This window comes from Phyllostomus hastatus, unplaced genomic scaffold, assembly GCF_019186645.2.
Source record: "Phyllostomus hastatus isolate PE091 unplaced genomic scaffold, TTU_PhHast_1.1 phas_contig_17, whole genome shotgun sequence".
Lineage (NCBI taxonomy): Eukaryota > Metazoa > Chordata > Mammalia > Chiroptera > Phyllostomidae > Phyllostomus > Phyllostomus hastatus.
This window is the reverse complement of record NW_025333664.1, coordinates 20,493,703-20,515,742: the sequence shown is the minus strand read 5'-3', so window position 1 is coordinate 20,515,742 and position 22,040 is coordinate 20,493,703. Positions and strand designations below refer to the sequence as shown.

At 54.0% G+C, this 22,040-nt stretch overlaps 1 protein-coding gene across 1 annotated transcript in view; it reads right to left on the bottom strand.

Moving 5' to 3' along the window:
- Positions 1 to 5,115: 5,115 nt before the first annotated feature.
- Positions 5,116 to 22,040, bottom strand: part of LOC123815036 (uncharacterized protein C20orf203) — a 30,040-nt gene continuing 13,115 nt past the window's right edge. Inside the window, 5 exon segments of the mRNA XM_045833198.1 lie at positions 5,116 to 5,144; positions 5,147 to 5,231; positions 5,233 to 5,307; positions 5,310 to 5,381; positions 5,383 to 5,463. Of these exon segments, the coding sequence (XP_045689154.1) occupies positions 5,116 to 5,144; positions 5,147 to 5,231; positions 5,233 to 5,307; positions 5,310 to 5,381; positions 5,383 to 5,463 (342 nt within the window).

Sequence of the window (22,040 nt, the reverse complement as noted above, 5' to 3'; positions counted from 1 at the left end):
CATCCTGTGAATCCTTTAAACTTATTTAAACCCCACATTCCCCCCCCAGACCTCCAGAGTCCCCAAGATTCCTCCAGCCGTGGTGCATGGAGGAGGGGAAGTTCTCAACCCTCCTGGCCTTTCCCAGAGTGGTTTTCACAGCCCTCCGAGCCGACAGGCGCTCCAGGACCACTGCAGAGGGCGCATCAGACAGGCCCGGCTGCTGGCATCGATGGAGCTGCCGCCTCTCAGAACTTCAGAGACGCACAAGAAAGGCTCTGAGAAACCCTGCAGAGAAGAACCCTGTCAGATGTTTAAGTTGGTGTTTCCCAAATTTATTTGACCACGAGCACCCTCTTCTACCCAATGTCAATTTAACATCCTCCTGGAAAAGCACTGATAGTCAAGGTCATTTCCAGCTCATCGTTTCTGCCTCGTGGAAAAGACAGAAGCTCTTCTAAAAATCACCGCCTCTGCCTTTGAAAAGCCCCTTCCAGTTTTTCAAGCACTTTCCCACGGGCCCACGGGGAAGCGCCAGCCTGTGTGATGTGCTCCCAGCCCCGCTCCAGAGGTCGGAGCAGGGAGGGCCCCTGGGTGGGGGGGGAGTGGCCAGCTCCCTCCCACCCCCTGCAGCCCCCTGTGGCTCCCACAGACCAGACAGAACACCCAGAACATTGTCAGGACAGAAGGCAGTGTCTTCCAGGAGGCTTCTAGAAAGAAGAGTTGCCAAAAAGAAGCCTCTGTGGCTTGAGCCAGCCCAGCCTCGGGCGAAGGAGGTGTATGCGGCGTCCGAGTCCCCTGGTGGCGGCAGCGGAGGCCCTGCAGCCACCGGGTGCCGTTCGCGGGGCCAGTGCTGCTGGCAAACTGTCCCTCCCATCTCCCTCTAAATGTTTCAGCCATTCCAACATTTGGCAACATAAGCACATCTTCCAGACTGCCGCGTGAACACGGGACAAGTGCCAAAGTTTGTCTCTAGGCCCTGTGGAGTTTGGAAAATAAGATTAATCAGCTAGTCAATGGAGGAGAATGACATTCACCGAGCCCCGACCACATACATAGCAGGCATCGTGGCAGAAGCCCTATCTTTATGAGGAGATCTCAATTCTGGTAACAGCCCCACTTTACAGATGGAGAAACTGAGGCTCACTGTGGTGCATTGGCACGCCCAGGGAGGCAGCAGAGCTGGGATTTGGACCCAAGCCTGGGTTTACCAACCCCCCCCACCCCAGCCCCAGCACTTCCCCGCTCCACTGAGCCTTCGAGACAGCCTGGCTGAGGCAGCGCCACCTCAGCGAGGTCAAGGAACGCGCCAAGACCTGTCCGTGCGTGTGTGGTCCCCAGGCCCCCTCCTCGACACGAGCTCGGGTTCTCGGGCCTGGGGTGTGCAGAAGGGGGCCAGACGGAAGGCTGACGTGGCCCAGCCCCTGGTGGGCGGGCCCTCGTTGTAGGTGGAAGTGGCATTTGGGTTTGTCTCCATGTGCTGAGAATCCGGCCGTTTCAGCCCCCGGAATCTGATTGTCCTGGGGGGTTTGGGGGGACAGGTAGATAAGTCAGTTTTCTGAGCCTGCAGAGCTGAACACCAGCCCACCAGCCTGAGGTGGCCCTGCTGACTCAAAGACCTCCCTGGAAACCCAGCCTGAGCCGGCACCTGGGCTGGGCAGCCCATTTCTGTACGATTCCTGCCTGCTCCTGACTGCGGCTTCCTTCCATGAGACCTGCTCGGCCGTGAGCCCGCCTCTCAGGGTCCTGGCACCCATCCTGGGGGCGGAGGTTAAGGCCTGGGCCCATCACTTTTGGAAAACCACCTTTGGAATCCCCTTGCCCTCTTCTGACCCTGAAGAATTCCTGGCTCAGGGGTGTGGCTGTTGGCCAGGCAGGAGGTCAAGGCAGAGGTGGGGTTCCACCCATCCCTCTCCTGGGGTGGCCCCTCACCTGCTCTGTTTGCATAGCCGAAGGGAAGGAAAGCCCCACCTTGAGCTCTGGGTCCCCTGAGACAGCCACCTGGCCACACCCTCCTTCCTGCCCATCACAGGAAGTGGCCATAGGAGAGGGCCCTCCCACCGATCTAGCTCACCCTTAAGCCCTCCGAGAGGCAATCTTCCTCTTCTGCCCCGGCTGGGCAAGACGGAGGCAGGAAGGACAGTGATGTGCCTGTGGCCCTGTACCTGGGCAGTAACGGGCATCACTCCTGGGTCTGGCTGACTCTGAATTTTGGGGGGGGTCCTTTCTCCCTGTACAGTGCTGTGGTCACAGGTGTGGGCTCTGGAACGAGCCTGCCAGACTCAGGTCCTGGCTCCTCAACCTCCTTGAGGAGCCAGGGTTACCTGGGTCACCTGGGGCTGTTACTCAGCTTCTCTCTGCCTTAGTTTTCCCATCTACATCGTGCTACCAGAGTCCCCGAGTGTGAACCCTGTGTCAGCTGGGTGACCTTGGGTGAGTGACTTAACCTGTCTTTTCCTCCATTTACTCCAATTTGAAATGGAAAGCTCGATGCATGCTCGGCCAGGCTTGGCGGAGGACTGGAAGAGGCGACAGCGTGCCCAGGGCGTTCCGGCCGGCGGTGCGGGGCCGGCCCCGGGAGCCGCTGGTCGTCCCCGGCGCTGAGGTCAAGGCCTGCCATCCAGGCCCGCCGCAGAAGGCTGCACGAGAAACAGGCCCCGGAGGGCCTCTCTGGGGAGGGAAAGTGGGTGGCAGGGGACCAGACTTGTCCCTGTGTGTTACATTCTACCCTCAGAATTGTGTCTGACGTACATGGAGTGTTGCCATTACCGAAATCCATTATGTCCCTCGTACACCGATGCTCTCCTGCCCTGACACCCTGTCTCGTGCTGGCCAGAGGCCCCATCGCTCGGGTGTCCCTGCCTCCAGCCTGGCACGCCTGTCTGCAGCCACGCCCAGGCCTTTGCCCTGGCCCGGCCTTTTAGCCCACTCCCTGTCTTTGTTTGTTTTTTTTTAAATGCTTTTATTAATTTATTTTTAGAGAGAGGGGAAGTTGCCTCTCACATGCGACCCAACTGGGGACCAGGTCACAACCCAGGCATGTGCCCTGACCTGGGCATCAAACCAGCGACCTTTCACTCTGCAGGGCAACGCCCACCCGACTGAGCCACGCTGGCCGGGGCTGCCCACTCCCTGTCTTGCGGCAAGGCCACAGTGCAGCCTCCAGGTCCATGAGGTCTCTCCTTCCAAGCACAGGCCTGTCGCTCACCAGGTGATGTGGACTGGTGGCTGCCCCTCCCCCATCTCACCTGTAAGTGAGAGGACGGTGCCTTCCCCACAGAGTAACTGTAAGGGCTAAGACGGGGCACTAGTTCGTGGAAGGTGTGAGATACAGTTTCCGGCCCAGAGTCCCCTTCCTCCTTCCTGTCCTTTGAAAGGACAGATGCCGTTGAAGGGGAGCTGCCCACTTCTCAGAGCTCCTCTGCAGCCACCGAGCCCCTCCCACCCCGCCTGCCCTGGACCTCCAGCCTCCTCGGTCAATCCCTGCCTCCAGGCCTCCATGCTGGCTCTTCCCCGCTCCTGACAGGCCCTTCCCTGACCTCCTGAAGGCCGGCTCCTTCCCTGACTCAGTTCCTCCCGGAGCACCCTGTCTGAAATGGCCCCCACCCTCTTCTCTGGCTCTTGCTCATTTCTTTTCTTCATGGTTTGCACCATTACCCCAAACAGTACTTTTTTAAATAAATGTTTTTTGTGGGAGCAACTTTAGATCCACAGAAAAGTTTCAAAGACAGCACAGAGGTTCCTGCAGACACTTCACCCAGTTCTCCTAACGCCCAGGACCAGCCGTGGCCCTTCAGTCTCAAACAAGAAATTTTTTAAAAATTTTATTTTAATCATTGTTCAAGTACACAAACAAGAAATTAACGCTGGGCTCCACCCTAACCTAACCTGCAGGTGTTCTTAGGTGAAATTTCATTTCTCCTTTGTCTACGTACTCTTTTCCAGCTGCTTCCCCTGCTGGAAGGAAAACCTGGAAAGCGGGGTCACCTCTCTTACCCCGAGCTCCCTCACACCTGGCAGTGGACAGTGAAGGGCAAAAGGAGGGGGAAATGTGGCAAAAACAGCCAGTGGTTACTGGGGACTCCCTCTGTCAGGCACTGTTCAGAGTGCACTAAGCACTGCAAACCGCTTACTCCTCACAACAACTTCTGTGGCAGCTACTAATTTGGGGAGACTGAGGCACAGCACGGTTTGGTGGCTGTGCCGAGTGGCTGGGCTCTAGCACCTTCCTCAGGTACCAGAACAAATGCCGGCCCCTCCACACGCTTCGTCCCCGTGGGGGCAGGAGGGTCAGCGCACAGCCCCGGCCGGCCGGGACGCTGAGCTCCCAGTGCGGCCTGAGCCACAGGATGGAACTGCGCGCAGGGCTGGGGTGGAACCTGAGCTTCCTGCCTCCAGCTGGCCGCCGCAGGCGGCGGCTGCCCGGGCTCTGCCCGGAAGGGTGTGAGGCCTCTCCCAGGGCCACCAGCCCCGCCCCACTTCAGGAAACAGAGGGCAGTGAGCTCAGTCACAGACGGGGCTCCCTCCTGCGCCCCTGATCCCCAGGGCCCTGCAGACAAAGACCTGGGCTGAAGGGCTGAGACCCCCACCGTCTCCCTCTGCCTGAGGCTGGGGCCTTCGGGATCCAGTCAGTGGAAGAGGCAGGTTTGGGGGATGGGCTCTCTACTCCCCGGAGCATGCAGCCTTCTCAGGGGACCCTGCTGGTCTCTGGGACAGAAGCAGGGGAGCAGACATGGTTGTTCCTTTCTGGAAGGGGGACAACGTCAAGGACTATGACTGTCTTTTCCCAACTCCCTGGGTCCGGCTGGAGAGATGTCCCAACACCTCCCAAAGGGAAAAGCCGTTCTGGAGCGGTCAGGACTGAGGCCAGCCGCCCCTGTCCAGCCGGGGCTCTGCCCAGCGCCAGCCTGGTGCGGTCCGGAGGCCCTAATCATGTTTGCTGGAGGCCGTGAACACAAGCGTCAGTGCCCAGAATCTCCTTGAGGTTTCAGCCAGGCGTGCCTGCCCCATCCCCCAATCTGGGGAGCAGAATAAGTATGGGGGGGTGACAGGGGACACCACGAGGTGGTAGCAGCATCCATGAGAGAGGCAGGCTGCTCGACCCAGAGCTGGGGGGTAGGGGCGCCTTGTGCGCGGCTAATTAAACAGTGACTGTGATGAATCGGGAGAGGCTGCTGCTTGCTAATTAAAGATGCAGGCGTCTCGCCTGGCAAGTATGGGAGGCAGAAGCAGCACTGGAGCCGTGTCGAGGGGCCAGGCCCTCGAGGACAGCGCTTGGCGAAAGCCCCCTGCTGAGCCGGCTCTGGGCACGCCTTCCATCCTCAGGGCCCCCCCCACCCCCCCCCACCCCGGCAGGGCCCACGCCCCCTCCCCACTTCCCTATCTCTTCCACCCACCTTGCCAGAGCCTGAGGCCTCGGACTTCCCCCTCCCCTGCAACCTCAATTGCTTTCCTGATAAGGGCCCGGTGTTGGGGAGGAGGGGCCTGTGGGTGCCCAGGGTCTGGGCTGGAGGGTGGGCATCATTTAGAGCCTTCGAGGTACTTCCTCCCACCCCCACTCCCTGGACCCCAAATTGGACAATGAATCTGACCAAGACAGAGGCCAGCCGTGGGAAGTAGGCCCCAAGACAACTTTGAGGAACGAGGGTTCTGAGATGCTGGGGGCTTTAGGCGTCCCCAGTTTTCCTGCTGTGGCCACACTGGATGCTCGTCAGGGTCTTGCTCTGCCCCAGAGGCCCCAGTGTGTGAGACAGACAGGGACAGAGAGACTGCACTCCCTCTGGCCGCGGCTCTCCAGTCTGGAAAGGGGAAGGTTCGAGCAAATGCCCTCTGACCCCTGGAGGTCCCTGTATAGCAGACAAAAAGACCCCAGAGCTGTCTATCTCTGCCCTGCTTCAGCTCAAACATCTCGGTGGCTAAAAGCATGGCCTCCAGGGACCAGACGCTTGGGTACAAGTCCCAGCCCCACTGTTTGCCAGCTGTGTGACCCCAGCATGGTAGCTAATTGCTCTGTGCCTCGGTTTCCCCATCTGCAAAGCTGGGGACAATAATTCTGCCTATTCAAAGGGTCCCTGAGGGGATCCAGAGAGAGAATCCAGGTGAGGTACTCAGCACAGGGTCTGGTCCATGCAACAAGCCAGGAAATGTTGGCCACTGTCATTTGATGGCGTGGGGCTCCTGGGCAGGCATGGCCCCTCCTCCATGCAACCTCCCCGGCTGCAAGCCCAGCCCTCTGACCCCTCTGACCCGACACAGGGAGAGCATGTCCCCTTTCACATAAGGGCTCTCACATCCTCCCCGATGCCGGCAACCTTTTGAAGGAAGCTGGAGAGCAAGGAAGAAAACAAAGTGAATGCTCAGAGAGGCTGAGTGACTGGCCCAAAGTCAAACAGCTAAGTCAGGGACAGAGGCATCCCTGGGACTGGAGTGGGAGGAGAGGGTGGGGTTGGTGGTTCCCATGGTGACATTTGTTGACCTTCTACTGGACTGGAGTCCTGAACCAGCCACGATCCAAGGAGCCCAGGAGAACGAGACTCACTGTGCCTTCTGGGGAACTGGTCTGGAAGGAGAGTTCGAGGCAAATTCAGCAGGCCAGGCAACCCTTTGAGCAAGGGGCTGAGAGATGCCACTTTGTCTTGGAATTCAAGTTGCAAAACAAAACTTCTGCTTCTGTTTGGAGGGTAAATGGGCCTTGGGGGAGCCTGGAGGGGCTGACAGAGCCCTTCACAAAGCGGGTTTCTGGGGTCTGGCACGTGAGGCACCAGGGACCTGGGACGCTATGGTTTCAGAGGCTGCACTGTCCAGGAAGCCCAGCAAGAATCCATCCACATCTGAAATGGGTTGTGATGCACCTTTTCCAGGAACCAGACACTCACCAGGATGAGGGCTCTCTACCGCCGGACCCCGCAGTAGGTCCGCAGTAGGGAAAGGGTGCAGAGCCTGAAAGAGGCCCAGAGACAGTGTAAACATTTTGAAGCTGACAAACTCGAGGCTGTTGGCCCTGGCGCTGGGGTGCCCGGCCTTAGGTAGCTAACTGAAAGCAGGCAGGGATGAGTGCAGGGTCATTGGTGTTGGGGGCAATGTCTCCGTCTTCCCTCCAGAGCGCTCGGCGCTCTGCCAGAGGGCCTGGGCAGGTCTAGCCACAAGGAAGCCCATGGAAGCAAAACTAGCGGCCCTGCCTTTCAGCCTCCCTCGGGCTCTTGTGCAGCAAGCAGGGCCAACTGCTGGTCTGGGGCGCCCTCTGGTGGCCCATAAGGGTAGTGGTAGAAGCCACTGTGGGTTTAAGGTGGGTAGTCAAAATTAGAGGACTTCAAAATGTACGATGCCATCAATCCCACTGCACAGCTGGGAAAACGGAGGCCCAAGGTGGTACCAAAAGTCAGTGGCCAAGCCTAGAACAGAGCCTGGAACAGAACCCAGACTTCCCTCTGTCCCCGTGGCTGCTCTTGGTGGGTCGTGGAGGGAAAACTGAGTGTCCCGGAGGCTCCCTGCCCAGTGAGTATGATCAGCTGGATGGTCCCTGGAGGGAAGGCAGCTGAGCAGCTGTAGGATGAGGCCTGCAGCACTTCCCCTCTCTGGCCCCGAGTTTCTTGCCTCTAAAATTTGGGTCTACCATGTTGATGCAAGGGGCGAGAGGACAGGGGTCCTTCTCACACGCAGTCGGTAGTGAGGGTGTAACCAGCCAACCCTTCAGGAAATCCAGAAACAAGTCTTCACCAGCAGCACCCTGTCTGAAGATGAAAGACTGGATGCTTACCCCCTGAGAGCAGGAGCAAGACAGGGATGTGTGCTCTTGGCCACTTCTATTCAGCGTAGTCCTGGAAGTTCCAGCTCGGGCACTCAGGCTGAAAAAGAAGGAATCCATATTGCAAAGGAAGAAGAAATCCTGAAGAATCTAATGTGTGTGTGTGTATGTGTGCACATGTGAGCTAATAAATGAGTTCAGCAAGGTCGCAAGACACAGGATGACCATACAAAAGTCAATTGTATCTCTATACACTTGCAATGAACACTTCAAAATATAATTGGTAAAATAATTTCATGTACACTAGCATCAAAAAGAATACTTGGGGCCCTGACCAGTGTGTCTCAGTTGCTTGGGCAACATCTCGCAAAGCAAACGGTCGCTGGTTCAATTCCCAGGTCAGCGCACATGCCTGGGTTGTGGGTTCAGCCCCAGTTGGGGGCGCATGTGAGAGGCAACCACACATTGATGTTTCTCTCCCTTTCTTCTTCCCTTCCCTTCTCTCTGAAAATAAATAAACAAAATATTTTTTAAAAGAGAAAGGTTTTAAAAATAAAGTATACTCATTTCAGTTTTTGAAAACCAAGTGTCACAAGATTCTACTCTTGTATGTAATGTTCAGTTGATCCAAAGTTTAAATAGAATTACATGTCTATGTGTATTTGCACAAAAACACCTGGAAGTCTGGGGCTTGGGGTGCTATATTTTTCTGAACTTTCACATTATTTTCCCACAATGAATAGGAGTTGCTTCCATAGCCAGAAGGAAGGATAAAGCTAGCTGCTGTGCTTCGGGGTCCCCTTGGGGGTGGGACATGTATGAGGAGAAAGGTGGACTTCGAGCAGCTGGAGCAGCTGGGAGATGGCGCAGAGGCAGGTTTGGAGAAGGTCAAGGTTCACTATCTGCTCACCTGCTCAGCCCCCAGCTGAATAAAGTCCTCAAGGCCTAACCCCCATGGTGGCTTCCTAGAGACTCTGCCCCCTTCAGGTTGCTGGTGGCAACTGCTGCAGAGCAGTCCCACTGCCCTGGTGCTCCAAAGACACTAGAAATGCAATTCTGGCTGGGTGAGCCAATGGGGGTCACTCTGCTCCCATCCATACTGGTCTCTGTCATGAGCAAGGAGGAGGCACGTAGGTACAGAGCAGGTAGGGGTGGGAACAGGTTCTCATCCTGACTGGCTTTGCTACAACCAGCAAAAAACCTCCATCATAACAGCTGAGTGAGTGCTTTCTATGTGTCCAACACTCAAGCTATGCACATTACATGGTTTGATTTCTTGAATCCTCCGGGTGACCTGAGTGATGGGTGGGATCATCATCTTCATATTACAGATGGGCAAACTGCAGTCCCCAAAGCAGGTGTGCCAGGAGCAGTCGCTAACTCTGAGACTAGACTTGGCCTCCTGTGGCCTCAGTGGATCCTCCCAGGAACCCAATAGGGGGGCTGCCACATTTTGCAGATGAGAACACTGAGGCTGGGAGAGGAAAGTCACTTGTCCATGTCCCGCAGCAGCCACATGTCAGGGCCAGGCAGCCTGGCCTGGGCGCCACAGGGCCCCGGGCATGCCCCCACCTCTGTGGGCTGGCTCCCAGTGATGTCAATAGAGCTATTGTATTATAACCTTGGGAGTATCCATGACAGAGGCCAGAGCGCTTTCATATACACTATCTCATCTGCTCCTCTCTCCTGACCTGTAAATCTTCAGTTTGATTGTATCTCCTCCATTTCAAAGTCTGGAGGCCCAGAGAGTTGAGTGACAGGCTAAGGGGCCTGGGGGCCTGCATTCTGCAGCTGCTGTCCGTGCCCTAAATGGGCGGCCTGGTGGGGAAGCTCTTGGAGGCTCCCCATTGCAAGGGAGACAGGAGACAGCTCTCCTTGGGAGCTGGGCCCATCCCCCAGCCGAGCCCCCCAGTCACAGTTGATGCAGGAGAAAGGGCACCAAATGACCCAGCCAAGGGCAAAGTGCAGGGACAGCTGCCAGGGCCTCAGGGGAACCGTAACCCCTCACCGCCTCCTCTCCCAGCCCAAGATCAACCCATGCCCCTCCATCAGCCAATCGGCAATCCGTCAGCCGGCTCATCAGAGATCTCACACCACGGACAGAGGGCCGAGCACTACCACCAAGCGGGGCTGCTTCCGCACCTGTGCCCACTACCTGCCAGGCACAGACTGTGCTGGGCAATCCAGCACCAAGCCCCACAAAATGCTTTCAATGAGTCATATCAGCCCCATTTTACAGAAGAGGCAATGGAGCTTCAGAGAGGCCAAGTGACTTTTCCAAAGTCTCACAGCCAGGAAGCCTCAGAGGTTCCTGGTGGCCAGTTTCAACCAGGGTGGGCAGAGGAAAGGACCATCCAAAACCCCTCAGAGGGAAGGAAGGGGCCTCTGTGGAAGGGAGGTGGGGGGGAGGGAGGGGCTGCATCGTGAGCTCTCACTCTCTCGGGCCACGACTTCCTCCTCAATCTATCTGTTCCCTGTTTGTTTACAAAATGCATGGACCACTCCATGTGCTGAGCATTGAGGCCTAGGTAAACCAGACTCATTTCTGCTTTCACACAGTTTATCACCTAGCAAAACAGAAAGGGAAACTGAGGCAGGCAGAGGCTACCACTTGCCTGGGTCTGCTAGTATTTACTGAGGGTGCACTGCAGGCCAGGCCCAGTGCTGGGCACTGATGGTGCCAAGTACACGAGAAACACGAGGCTCCCGACTCCGGAAGCCTATGTTCCCAGTGTGTTCAGCCCTGAGCCTCCAGACACCCTGCATGCATGTGCCTGAGCCCTGCATGCAATGGGGAATTCCTCCGGAAGGGTTAGGGGACACAGCAGACCTACCTAGGGGTCCCTTAGAGTCACACTTGGGATCCAAAAGGGTGGGAAGCTGATTAGCATCTTCCCTAGGGACTAAGTCAGGGCCCTGGGGAGGCCGGAGCTGTTCAAGAGGGCGTCTGGAGTCTGGACAATGGAAGGCCAGCAAGGACCAGCCACTCGGGGTGTAGCCACAGACTCGAGTGGCTGGGGAATCTCAGAGCCGGGAGGGGCCCCACGGCTCTCGCAGGCAGCTCCCACAATGCCTCTGTCCCCATGCTCCCCGCCGACAGAATACGGGGGCGGGGGGAGAGGCAGCACCAGGGCATCCGATTCCAGCCACTCCAGCTGAAGGTCCATTTTACAGCCTCGGAAAGGAAGAAGCGGAGCAGTGAAAGGACTCGCCCCAGATCACACCGCCGACCCGCGGCGCAGGCAAAACGTGAGCCGGGGACGCTCAGCGCTTTCCACCCGCCCACGTCCCAGGATGCTGCCCAGGATGCTGCCCTGGAGGACCAGCGCCTCCAGACCCACCCGGTGACGGTGACAACGCGCTCCAGCCTCCAGCCGGGGCTTGGCATGGCCTCAGGCACGTGCCAGACCTTACACCTCCCCAGTGAGGGCGGGTCTTACTTTTTTTGTTTTTTTCCAAATGCTCAACCGTTGCCATCACCCCAGATATTAGACTGAGGGGTCCCTCTGAGTGTGAATGCCAGATAGGGTACCCCACAACTTCCATTTCGGCAGCCAAGAAATGTTGGACTTATGTTGTTAAGTAAAATTTTAAAAACTGCCAAATTCCCTTGGTAAAAAAAGGATCAAGATGGAAAAAAAAAAAGAATTGCTACATAAATTATTAACAGACTATGATATCTCCATTAAATAACTGTAAAGAAAATTTTAATGTTGTAAGAAAGTGCTCACAATATAATGTAATGTGGGGAAGAAAAAGACAGCTATAGAGTGTGATCACAATTAAAACACACACATATGTACATGCGTGTGATCCTTATAGAAAAACAGGACTGGGGAGAAATACAACAAAATAGCAACCACAGTTATCTCTGGGCAGTGGGATGACAAACGATTTTAATTTTTTCCTTTCTACCTTCCTGTGGTTTCCACATTTTACAATGAGTACGAATTGCTTTTCTAATTAGACGTAAAACAAAAAGCAGATTAGAGGACTGCCCTTGCTCGAGCCCAACCCCCTAACACCCCCACCCCCACCCTCCATGCGGAGCTGGGCAGCTGGGCAGAGCTGCCACAGGAGACCCAGGCCGGGGCGCCGGAGGCCGAGGGCGGCAGGTCCAGAGGACGCTCCCTGCGGAGGCACCAGTGAGGGCACAAGGCCCTCTGGGAGCCCAGGCCGCCTGGAAGGGTCCGCTGCAGCCTGTACATTTGCTCACGAAGGCCAAGGTCAGAACGCTCATGGTCTGCTGTGTGAGAGGAGCCATCTTCTGGGCTCCTTGCATTTCTTTCGAAGCTGCTGCTTGTAGCAGGGGCCCCGGAGGAGAGCTAGGTAGGCTCTGTCCCCCTCACCATGAGGCAGGCTCTCAGCTTCCTGATGTGGGACAGGAGCCCCTGGTCCACCCCACCGGGTCTCCCTGGGCCCTTCCACCCCCAGCCTTTCGAATTTCTTCTAACCTGAGAGGTAAAGGCCCAGCGGTGCTGCTGTTCCACACACCCCCCTGCCTCCCATCTTAGGAAAGCTGCCTGGGTCCATTCAAGATCAGGGCTTGGAAGAGGACAGAGGCCAGCTTTCGCCCTCCCAAGGGGATCCAGCCCTGCTCCTGGCCAGCCCCTCCTCCTGCCCCGCCCTGCTCTCACCCTCCACCCGCTGGGTTTGCGCCACAGCAGTGGTTTGCATAAAAGGGGCTCCTGATCATCGAGCTGGCCACCAAATTAGGCGAGTTCCCAGAACAGTGCCCTGACTTCCTTCCAGTGGTGATCCTGGCAGCCCCCTCCTGGTCCTGGAAGCTTCTGCTCTCCTCCTGTGCTATTTTAGAGCTTGCAGTCAATTAAAACCCACAGGCCTTTTTCACAGAAATGGTGGTATCTCCTCCTCCTCCGGATCCTGCTCAAGTTGCAGGCCTCAGGGTGAAAACACAGAATGAGGCGATGTCCTCCTGCAGAGGGGGCCCTTTGCTCGGGAGCCGAGGCCATGCCTTCCTGCTGTCTCTGCTGTGGCCAGGGTCCTGCGCTGGGGGCTGATGGGGGTGCCGTTCACAAGGACAAGGGGATGACCTGAGCACCTACGTGTCCCCGGCAGTGCCTCAGTGGTGCCACCCACACAGCCCCCCCTCTGGTCCTCGCTGGCCCTAGGCAGACCATGTGTTCTGTTACAGCCACTGCTCACTGTTCCTGCTTCAGCTGAACCCTGGCCAGCAGCAGGCAGAGCCCTCAGCTGTGAAGACCCCTTCCCACAGATCCAGGCTGAGAAACTCAGGCCAGTCCCCAGCCTTCCCTCCCCGGGGCCTCTGACTGCCTATCAGCCTAGAGCCAGCGCCTGCTGGGAGGGATGGGGACAGGGGCTCCACTCTGTGGGGAAAAAAAGAAAATAAACATGCCCAGGGTAGGTTGAGTTCTCGGTGATGATGCCATGGAGAAGCAGCTGTGGGGGGCGGGGCGACAGAAAGGGGGTGGTGAGGAGAGCTGTGGGAAGAGGGATGAGGATGCAGAGCCTTGCCTGAGGCTGGGAGAGCTCGGTGGTCCAGGAACCAAAGGGCAGCCAGTGCACCTAGAACAGCGCTGTCCAACGGGAACAGCACGCAAGCCACACACAGAATTCACAATTTCCTAGTAACTACAATAAAATTAATTTTAATTATATATATATGTATTTTAAAGGTTTTATTTATTTATTTTTAGAGAGAGGCGAAGGGAGGGAGAAAGAGAGGGAGAGAAGCATCAATGTGTGGTTGTTTCTCACACACCCCCCACTGGGGACCTGGCCTGCAACCCAGGCATGTGCCCTGACTGGGAATCGAACCAGCGACCCTTTGGTTTGCAGCCAGAGCTCAATCCACTGAGCTACACCAGCCAGGGCTAATTTTAATAATATATTTTAATAATTAAATTTTTAAAAGATTTTATTTATTTATTTTTAGAGAGAAAAGGGAGGGAGGGAGGGGGAGAGAGAGAGAGAGAGAGAGAGAGAGAGAGAGATCAATGTGTGGTTGCTGGGGGTTATGACCTGCAACCCAGGAATGTACCCTGGCTGGGAATCGAACCTGGGACACTTTGGTTCCCAGCCCGTGCTCAATCCACTGAGCTACGCCAGCCAGGGCTTAATAATTAATTTTAATAATACATTTTATTTAACCCAACATACCTACAACGTTATCATTTCAACATACAATCAATATACAAATTACTGGGATATTTTGCAATCTCTTTTTTTGGTACTATGGCTGTGAGATCTGGTGTGTCTTTTATACGGACGAGCACCTCTGAATTCAGACTGGCCTCGTTTCAAGTGCTCAGCAGCCCCATATGGCCAGTGGCCACAGGCTGGGACTGCACAGCGGAGGCGGTGTGAGATGAGCTCAGAGAGGTGGGCAGGGGTCACCTTGGGTTTTATTCCGAGAGCTTCAAGAAGCCATGGGAGGGCTTTACGCAGGGGCGGGATGTGACTGATTGCTGTCTTCAGAGGTTGACTCTGGCACCACTTGTAACACTTCAGAGCAGGCGAGACTGGCTGCCCACGGAGACACCCAGGTGAGGACGGAAGGTGGCCTGGACCTTGTATGGAGCGTGGCCGCGGTGGAGCTGCAGGGGGCGCTGAAGTGGCCCTGGAGAGGCAGTGAGGCGGGCTTTGCCCTTTCTTTCTGCTTCTCATCCCCCCTCTGCCAGAATGCCTCCCGGTGACCTGTCCCAAAGCTGCCTTCCTTCCGGGCAGAGACCTGCACGGCTGCTGTCTGACAAAGCCCAGAGGAACTCAACCAGAAACATTTTGCTAAAGGGCCTAGAACCGAAATGGCTGCCACTTTGTGCATCTCACAGAATCACAGCATTTCTGAGCGAGAAAAAATAAACCTCCTGCTGCTCAGTACCACACAGTCATTAGGTGGTCTCGGGTTGGGCAGCCTGAATCTGAGTCTCTGCTGCCCTCTACCGAGCTGTGTGACCTTGGACAAGGTACTTGACCTGTCTGGGCTTCTGTTTGCTCATCTGCTTACTACAGGCATTAGTAATCTCTGTATCTGGTGCTGATTGGGAGGAATAAATGAGTTTACACCTAAAAAAGTGCCTAAGAGCAGAGTCTGACACATAGGGGGTGCTCGTTACATGGTATCAATTATTGTTACTATTAACAGACAAGATAATCAAAGCCTCAGGACAGGGAAGGACCTGTCCAAGGACTCCCAGCAAACCTGAGGCACAACGGGAAGCAGAATCTGAATTTTCTCATTTCTGGCTCTTCCTCCGAACCACCTCTCAGGTGAACTGCCCATTATCCCTCCTTCAGACGTTACTGCGCTGGCAGGCAGCTGCAGGCAGTGTTGAGATGGTACGAACCTCACTGAGATGGATTCAAACCACTCCCAGCCCCCGCAGGAGGGAGGTTTCATTCAGCGCAGACAGGGGGTACACGCTGGAAACAGAGCAGCCAACAGGGCGCTGGCCTCCAAACCAAGACCCTGGGCTGGGCCTGCCTCTGCCTGAGCTGCTCAGCGACACAGGCCCAGGCTGTCACCTCTCTGACCCCTGCACCCTTGGCTGCAGAGAAGTGGAGAAGTGTCACCTGAGCACCTTCTCTGAGGAGCCCTGGACTCCCAAGTGTTCACAGTGTGACTGGGATGTGTCCTCCAAGGACATGGGCTCTCTGGCTCATATTTTCTGGAACATTCTTGATGGACCAGCTCCTCTTATAACAGGCATGTAGATTCTGGACCACATTCCTGATTTTAAAAATATATTTTGTGACTTTAATAAAGCTATAAAAAAGCTAAAGTTATTATTATAAATAATGAAGTTTCACAATATTTCACAGGTAAGTAGCATTTTTTAAAAAAGCTTTGGGGAACCTGCAAAGGACTGAAGTTTTGTTATTCTGCCAAGAAAGGTCCCTAAAACCGAACAACAAAAGGTGCTGGGTAAACCAGACATGCACATGTAAAAGAATAAAATCGGACCTTTCTTTTACACCACACAGAAAAATTGACTCAAAGTGGGTTGAAGACTCAAAAGCAACACCTGAAACTATAAGACTCCTAGAAGAAGACACATGAGAAAAACTTTGTGACCTTGATTTTGGCAATGACCTCTCAGGTGTGACACAAAAGCACAGGTAACGAGAGAGAAGACAAGCGAGTGGGACTGAGCCAAAGCGAAAAGCTTCTGCACGGCAAGCGAAACGATCAGCGAAATGAAAAGGTAACCTACAGACCGGGTGAAAATATCCGCACACCACATATCCGATAAGGGATGAATGCCCAAAATGTATAAGGAACCCCAACAACTCAACGGCAAATAAAACAAAACAAAAAACAAATAACCTGATTAACAAATTGGTGAAGGGCCTGAAAAGGCATGTCTCCAAAGAAGACACACGAACAGCCCGGAGGGTCGTGAAAAGGCGGCTCGACACCCCTCGTTGCCAGGGCAATGAATGCAGGTGCGAACCGCCGTGAGATGGCGCTGTGCGTGCGTTAGAAGAACTACCGTCATCAAAAGGACGAAAGTTAACAAGTATCACAGGATATAGAGAAAAGAGAGCCCTTGCACGCTGTTGGAAATGTAAAATAGTACAGCTGGTAGGGAAAACAGTATGAGGGTCCCTCCAAAAAAACTTCAATTAGAACTACCTGTGACCCAACGATCCTGCTTCTAGGTACCTATCCAAAATAAATGAAATCCGGACCTCAGAGAGACATTCACACTCGCACATCGCTGTAGCATTATTCACAGCGGCCAACAAGTGGAAACAACTTACATGTCCCTCCGCTGACGAGTGGATACAGAAAATGTGGTGTATACATGCAGTGGAACATTATTCGGCCATGAAACAGAAACAAATTCTGATGCGTGCTACAGCACGACGCACCTTGAGGACGTTGTGCTGGGTGAGAAAAGCCAGTCACAGGAGGACAAATGCTGCGCGAGTCCGCTCATAGGAGGCTCCTAAGCAGTCAGACTCAGAAACATAAGTGAATGGTGGTGGCCAGGGGCTGGAGGGGGAGGAAACACAGAGTCCTTGTTCCATGGGTAGAGTTTTAGTTATACAAGACCAGCAAGTTCTAGGGGGACGCTGTGCAGCGCTGTGCATGTAGTTAATAACACTGTACCACACACGTAAAATGTTGTTAAGAGGGCAGATCTCATGTTATGCTTTTTACCTCAATAAAAAACAAACAACAGCCCTGGCTGGTGTGGCTCCATGGATTGAGTACCAGCCTGCGAATCAAAGGGTCCCTGGTTTGATTCCCAGTCAGGGCACATGCCTGGGTTGCAGGCCAGGTCCCCAGTAGAGGGCACGTAAGAGGCAACCACACATTGATGTTTCTCTCCCTCTCTTTCTCTCTCCTTTCCTCTCCATCTAAAAATAAATAAATAAGATCTTTTAATTTTAAAAAGTATCTTCTGGAAAGGACATTAAAACACCAAAATTTAGGAAGGCCATCATCTCAGAATAAAGAATATAGTCCTTCAACTTAAATGCTTTTAGTTCTGTGGGGAAATATTAACCATAATTAATAACCATAGTGTGTGTTTCTCCATCTCTTGCTTCCTTTCTCTTTCTCTCTTCCTAACTTCTCGTCACTCCAGGCTTTGTCTTCGGAAATCCAGGAGAGAAAGCCATGGACCCTTCTCTGACCACCTCCCCCGCTTCCCCATCTTCCCCCAAGTCCGCAGCACTTAGTGCACACAGTTCCAGAAAAGTGCTTCTCCCACTGACTTGGCCTGGCTCTGCTGTCCCTCCACTGGGCAGTGAGCTTCAGAAGGCTGGTCCCACCCTTTGTTCCCCCCGTCTAACCAGAACCCACACTGGGTAGGAGCCTAGTACATACTGTTGGGTGGAAAATGGGTTCTGATTGAGACGTGCCTCAGGCCTGGGGGACCCAGGAGGACTTGAGAAGGGGAGGAATGAAACCAGGACAAACAACAGGGCTGGAAATGAGTGTCCACAGGCAGCATCCCCACACCCCGACCCCCAGCCGCAAGGCCCCTCTGCAGTGAGGGCCAGGTACCTCTCTGCCCCACCTCACAGCCTGTGGGGAGGGTGGGGAGAGACACTGTGGGGAGGAGGATGGGGAGAGACACTGTGGGGAGGGGGCTGGGGAGAAGCCTGGAAGATTCCCTCCTGATGAGACTGAGTCCGGGACAAATGGTAGGAAGAGGCTGGACGAGGCCTCCAGAACCAGGGACAAACTGAGAGTTAGAATGTCCATGGCTCCTCTTAGGACAGTCCAGCTGTCCCCTCCCTCTCTCTTCCACACTGAGATGCCTCAGATGTCTTAGCCCCACCAGCAAACCACAAGGAGAGCAAAGGGAGGAAGTGGCCAGGGCTTCAGACTTAGCTGCTGGAGGTGGGCGTAACGGCCACCCGCTCCCCACATTTGGGGAACCCCAGCCACAGCAGGTCCTGGGGGCCAGGAGGCCCAGATGGGGCCCTCGAGGGACAGGGAGACCTAGCCGCTCCCAAAGCCTGCACTGACCTTCCCGCTCAGTCTTTCACGCAGTCACCCCCACTGCGTCAAACTCCGCACGGTCACTGTGTGCTCTCGGGACGCAGATGGAGGCGGTGCCTGGCCAAGGGCGGGCTCCCCCACACCGCACTCATCTGTACCTCTTGTGCCAGCCAGCCATTTAGCTCCATTTACATTACACGTTTATCTGTGAGATTCGTCAAGTGTGCAGGGACACATCTGCTTTTGCTCATGGTGGCGTCCCCGACATGAAGAAGAGAGACTGGTTACAGTAGCCACTTAGAGATGTTTGTTGGTGAAATGAATGAAGAAGCTGGGGGTGGGAGTGGGAGAGTAGGGGCCGCAAAGGGTTTGGAGATAAGAGAGGCTTGGCAAGCGAAGCCAGCTGAGACCCACTAGCTGCGTGACCTTGGGCTGCCTCCCCACAGCTGCCTCCCCGGCCCTTGCCAGCTCAGCGCCGGCTCTGACCACAGCCCCGCTCTGTGAGTGCAAAGCAGGGCTCATGCTCTTTAGAAGAGACTGGCTCCATAGCATTTTCTTTCTTTTTTAAAAAAACCCAGCTCTTTCATTTCAGGGACAGGACACTGTGAGGAAGTGATCCATCCAGTCTCATCTTGGCATGCATAGTAAATAAGCCAAAAAGGGAACACAAATTGGTGCAAAGTATTTTTGGAAAGAGAATTAGATGTAACCTGCCTACAGGTGAAATGCTCGTGTCTACCACCAATGCAGTCTTGTTCTTCTAGGAATTTTTCCTACAGAAAACATGTTGGATTTGGAGTTATTTGTTTGGTACTGGGGAGGGTGGGAGTAGAATATATTGTTTTAATAGGACAGAAAAAGCAAGCTAAAGAACATTCAGTATTTTTAGAACTAACCACTAGAGGGCGCCTTTAGGTCAAGGATCCATCAGGTTAGCCCAGCACACTTGGGTTTAAAAGACAAAAACCAATACCCAGCCCTTGTCAAAGGACTTCGTCTCCCCCTCCAAGCTTTTGTGATAGACAATATCTGCATGTTTCACGTCCTCACAAACAAGGCTGCTTACCAAAATCAGGTAATCCTGACTTTTTTTTAAAATATTTTATTTATTTATTTTTTAGAGAGGGAAGGGAGGGAGATAGAGAGAGAGAGAAACATCAATGTGCAGTTGCTGGGGGTTATGGCCTGCAACCCAGGAATGTACCCTGGCTGGGAATCGAACCTGGGACACTTTGGTTCCCAGCCCGTGCTCAATCCACTGAGCTACGCCAGCCAGGGCTGTAATCCTGACTCTTAAATCCTTATATTGTTCTGCTGGGCTTATTTCCGTCCAGGTCTTCTCTCAAAGCTCCTCAATCAAAATTCAGTTTGTTAGAATCTGAAATTTGTACAATGTCTTTTGTGGGCTTCTTGACAAACTGATGCTGTAAATCTTATTATTCCAATAAACCCTATAAACAGGTGAGGAAGCTGAGGTCCTGCACAGCCAAGGCCATAAAATAGACCGTGGCAGAACCAGGGTCCCAGAGTAACCTAAACAAAGTAAATGCATTAGGTGCTGACCTCACCCTTAGGGTGCAGGTCCCAGCCCTCTAACTTCTCCAGCTGCCTGCTCTGCTCTCTGCATTTTTGCCTGTTTCCACGTCTCTAAATGCAATCTTTCCTTCCCACCTCCTGTGAATCTGCCACTTACCCTTTTCCCTCAGGCCCCTGTCTCTGTCTTCCCCAGGTTTGGGGCCCTCCTGGTGGGCGACCCTGGCCCCTCTCCCCCCACCCCCCCAGTACTGTGTCTCCACCTGAAGGAATCTGGGCCAGGGGCCCTCACCTCCATGGAGGGTCTTGGATGACATCATCAACCAACAGGTGCTTCCGGCCCCCACACCCTCTCCCAAAGGCCCACCCCTGGTGGCATGGCCAGGACACTGAGGTCAGTGCAGAGCAGAGGCTGTTAATAGCAGGGCCCAAGGCTTGCCCGGAGGGTCAGTCTGACTCCCACCCACGACAGAAAGTGAGGATGCTACCTCACAGGACCCAGTCACTCCTAGGCTGTCCTCCTGCCCCCGCTGCTCCGCTCCCCACCCCCAAAAGCCTGCGGACTTCCTGCAGCGCCTTCCCCTCCAGTCTGGCCAGCTGCTCCAATGCGAATCAGTGTGGGGACACACGCTACATTCCCTTTTCCACCACACTGCGAGCTAGCACCCGCCCCGAGGTGCGTGCGCCCGGCGGGGCTGCCCCAGGCCCTGGGAGCCCTCTCGCTTGGGCGCATTGCACTTTTGCCTTCTCATCCCCGGTGCAGTAGCGTCCCATTTAGTGAGTCTTTCAAAAAGGAGAAAAGAACTAAAGATGTAAAAGAAACGTTCTCCTGGTCCCCAGGATGTGCACAATGAGAGTCTGTGAGGACCTGGGCTTTGACCTGACAAAACACCGTTCTAGAAAGGGCGAGGCCTAGGGAGGAAGGAGGAGAGGATGAAGAGGCTGCAGCAGCCGCTGATCTGGTCTCCTACCTTCCTCTCCCTCAGCCCTCAGGGGGCGACAGGAAGGCCTTTCAGTAACACCATTCTGGTTGTGGTGGGGTTGCCTCATCTAAGATCCTTCCGGCCCTCAGCCCTCCTACCCTCCAGGAGCAGTGCTTGCTGTGGTGAGCAAGGCCCCATGGAATCTGGGTCCTCACATCAGTTTTACCTCCAGTTTGTATCCATGTAATTATAGTACTCTTTCTTTCTTTCTCTTTTCTTTCTTTCTCTTTTCTTTCTTTCTTTCTTTCTTTCTTTCTTTCTTTCTTTCTTTCTTTCTTTCTTTCTTTCTTTCTTTCTTTCTTCTTTCTTTCTTTCTTTCTTTCTTTCTTTCTTTCTTTCTTCTTTCTTTCATCATTCACTCAGTGTCAAACTCTGGGCTAAGGAGAGAAAGACAATAGCAGGGCTAACACACAGCCCTGGCTGGGTAGCTTAGTGGGTTAGAGCATCGTCCTGACATACCAGTATTGAGGATTTGATACCTGGTCAGGCACATACAAGAATCAAACAATAAATGTGTATAAGTGGAAAACAAACTGGTGTTTCTCTCTCTCCCCCTCTCTAAAATCAATAAATTAAAAAAAACCTTTTTTTTAAAGGGGTCACCCTGGCCAGGTAGCTCAGTTGGTTAGAGTGTTATCCCAATATACCAAGGTTGTGGGTTCAATAAGGCACATATAAGAATCAACCAATAGCACTGGCTGGTGTGGCTCAGTGGATTGAGTGCCGGACTGTGAACAAAAGGGTCCCTGGTTCAATTCCCAGTCAGGACACACGCCTGGGTTGTGGGCTAGGTCCCCAGTTGGGGGTGCATGAGAGGCAACCACACATTGATGTTTCTCACCTTCTCTTTCTCCCTCCCTTACCATTCTCTCTAAAAATAAATAAATAAATAAAATCTTTAAAATAAAAAAAAAAAGAGAATCAACCAGTAGGCCCTGGCTGCTGTGGCTCAGTGGATTGAGTGCTGGCCTGCAAACCAAAAGGTTGCTGGTTCAATTCCCAGTCAGGGCACGTGCCTGGGTTGCAGGCCAGGCCCCCAGCTGGGGGTGTGCAAGAGGCAACTGATTGATGTATCTCTCCCTCTCTTTCTCCTTCCCTTTCCCTTTCTCTTTCTCTAGGAGTGAATAAATTAAAAAATCTAAAAAAAAAATCAACCAATAAAGGCATGAATGAGTGGAACAACAAGGTGATGCTTCTTTTTTTCTCTCTTTTCCTCTGTCTAAAATCAATAAAAAAAAGTTCTTTTAGAGCGGTAACACAAACATCCTGCTGCGCCCGATGTCATAAGCAACAATGGGGAACCCGAGGGGAAGCCTCCTGGGGCAGAGGACACCTGTGCTGAGGCCTGAGCAGGAGTTAG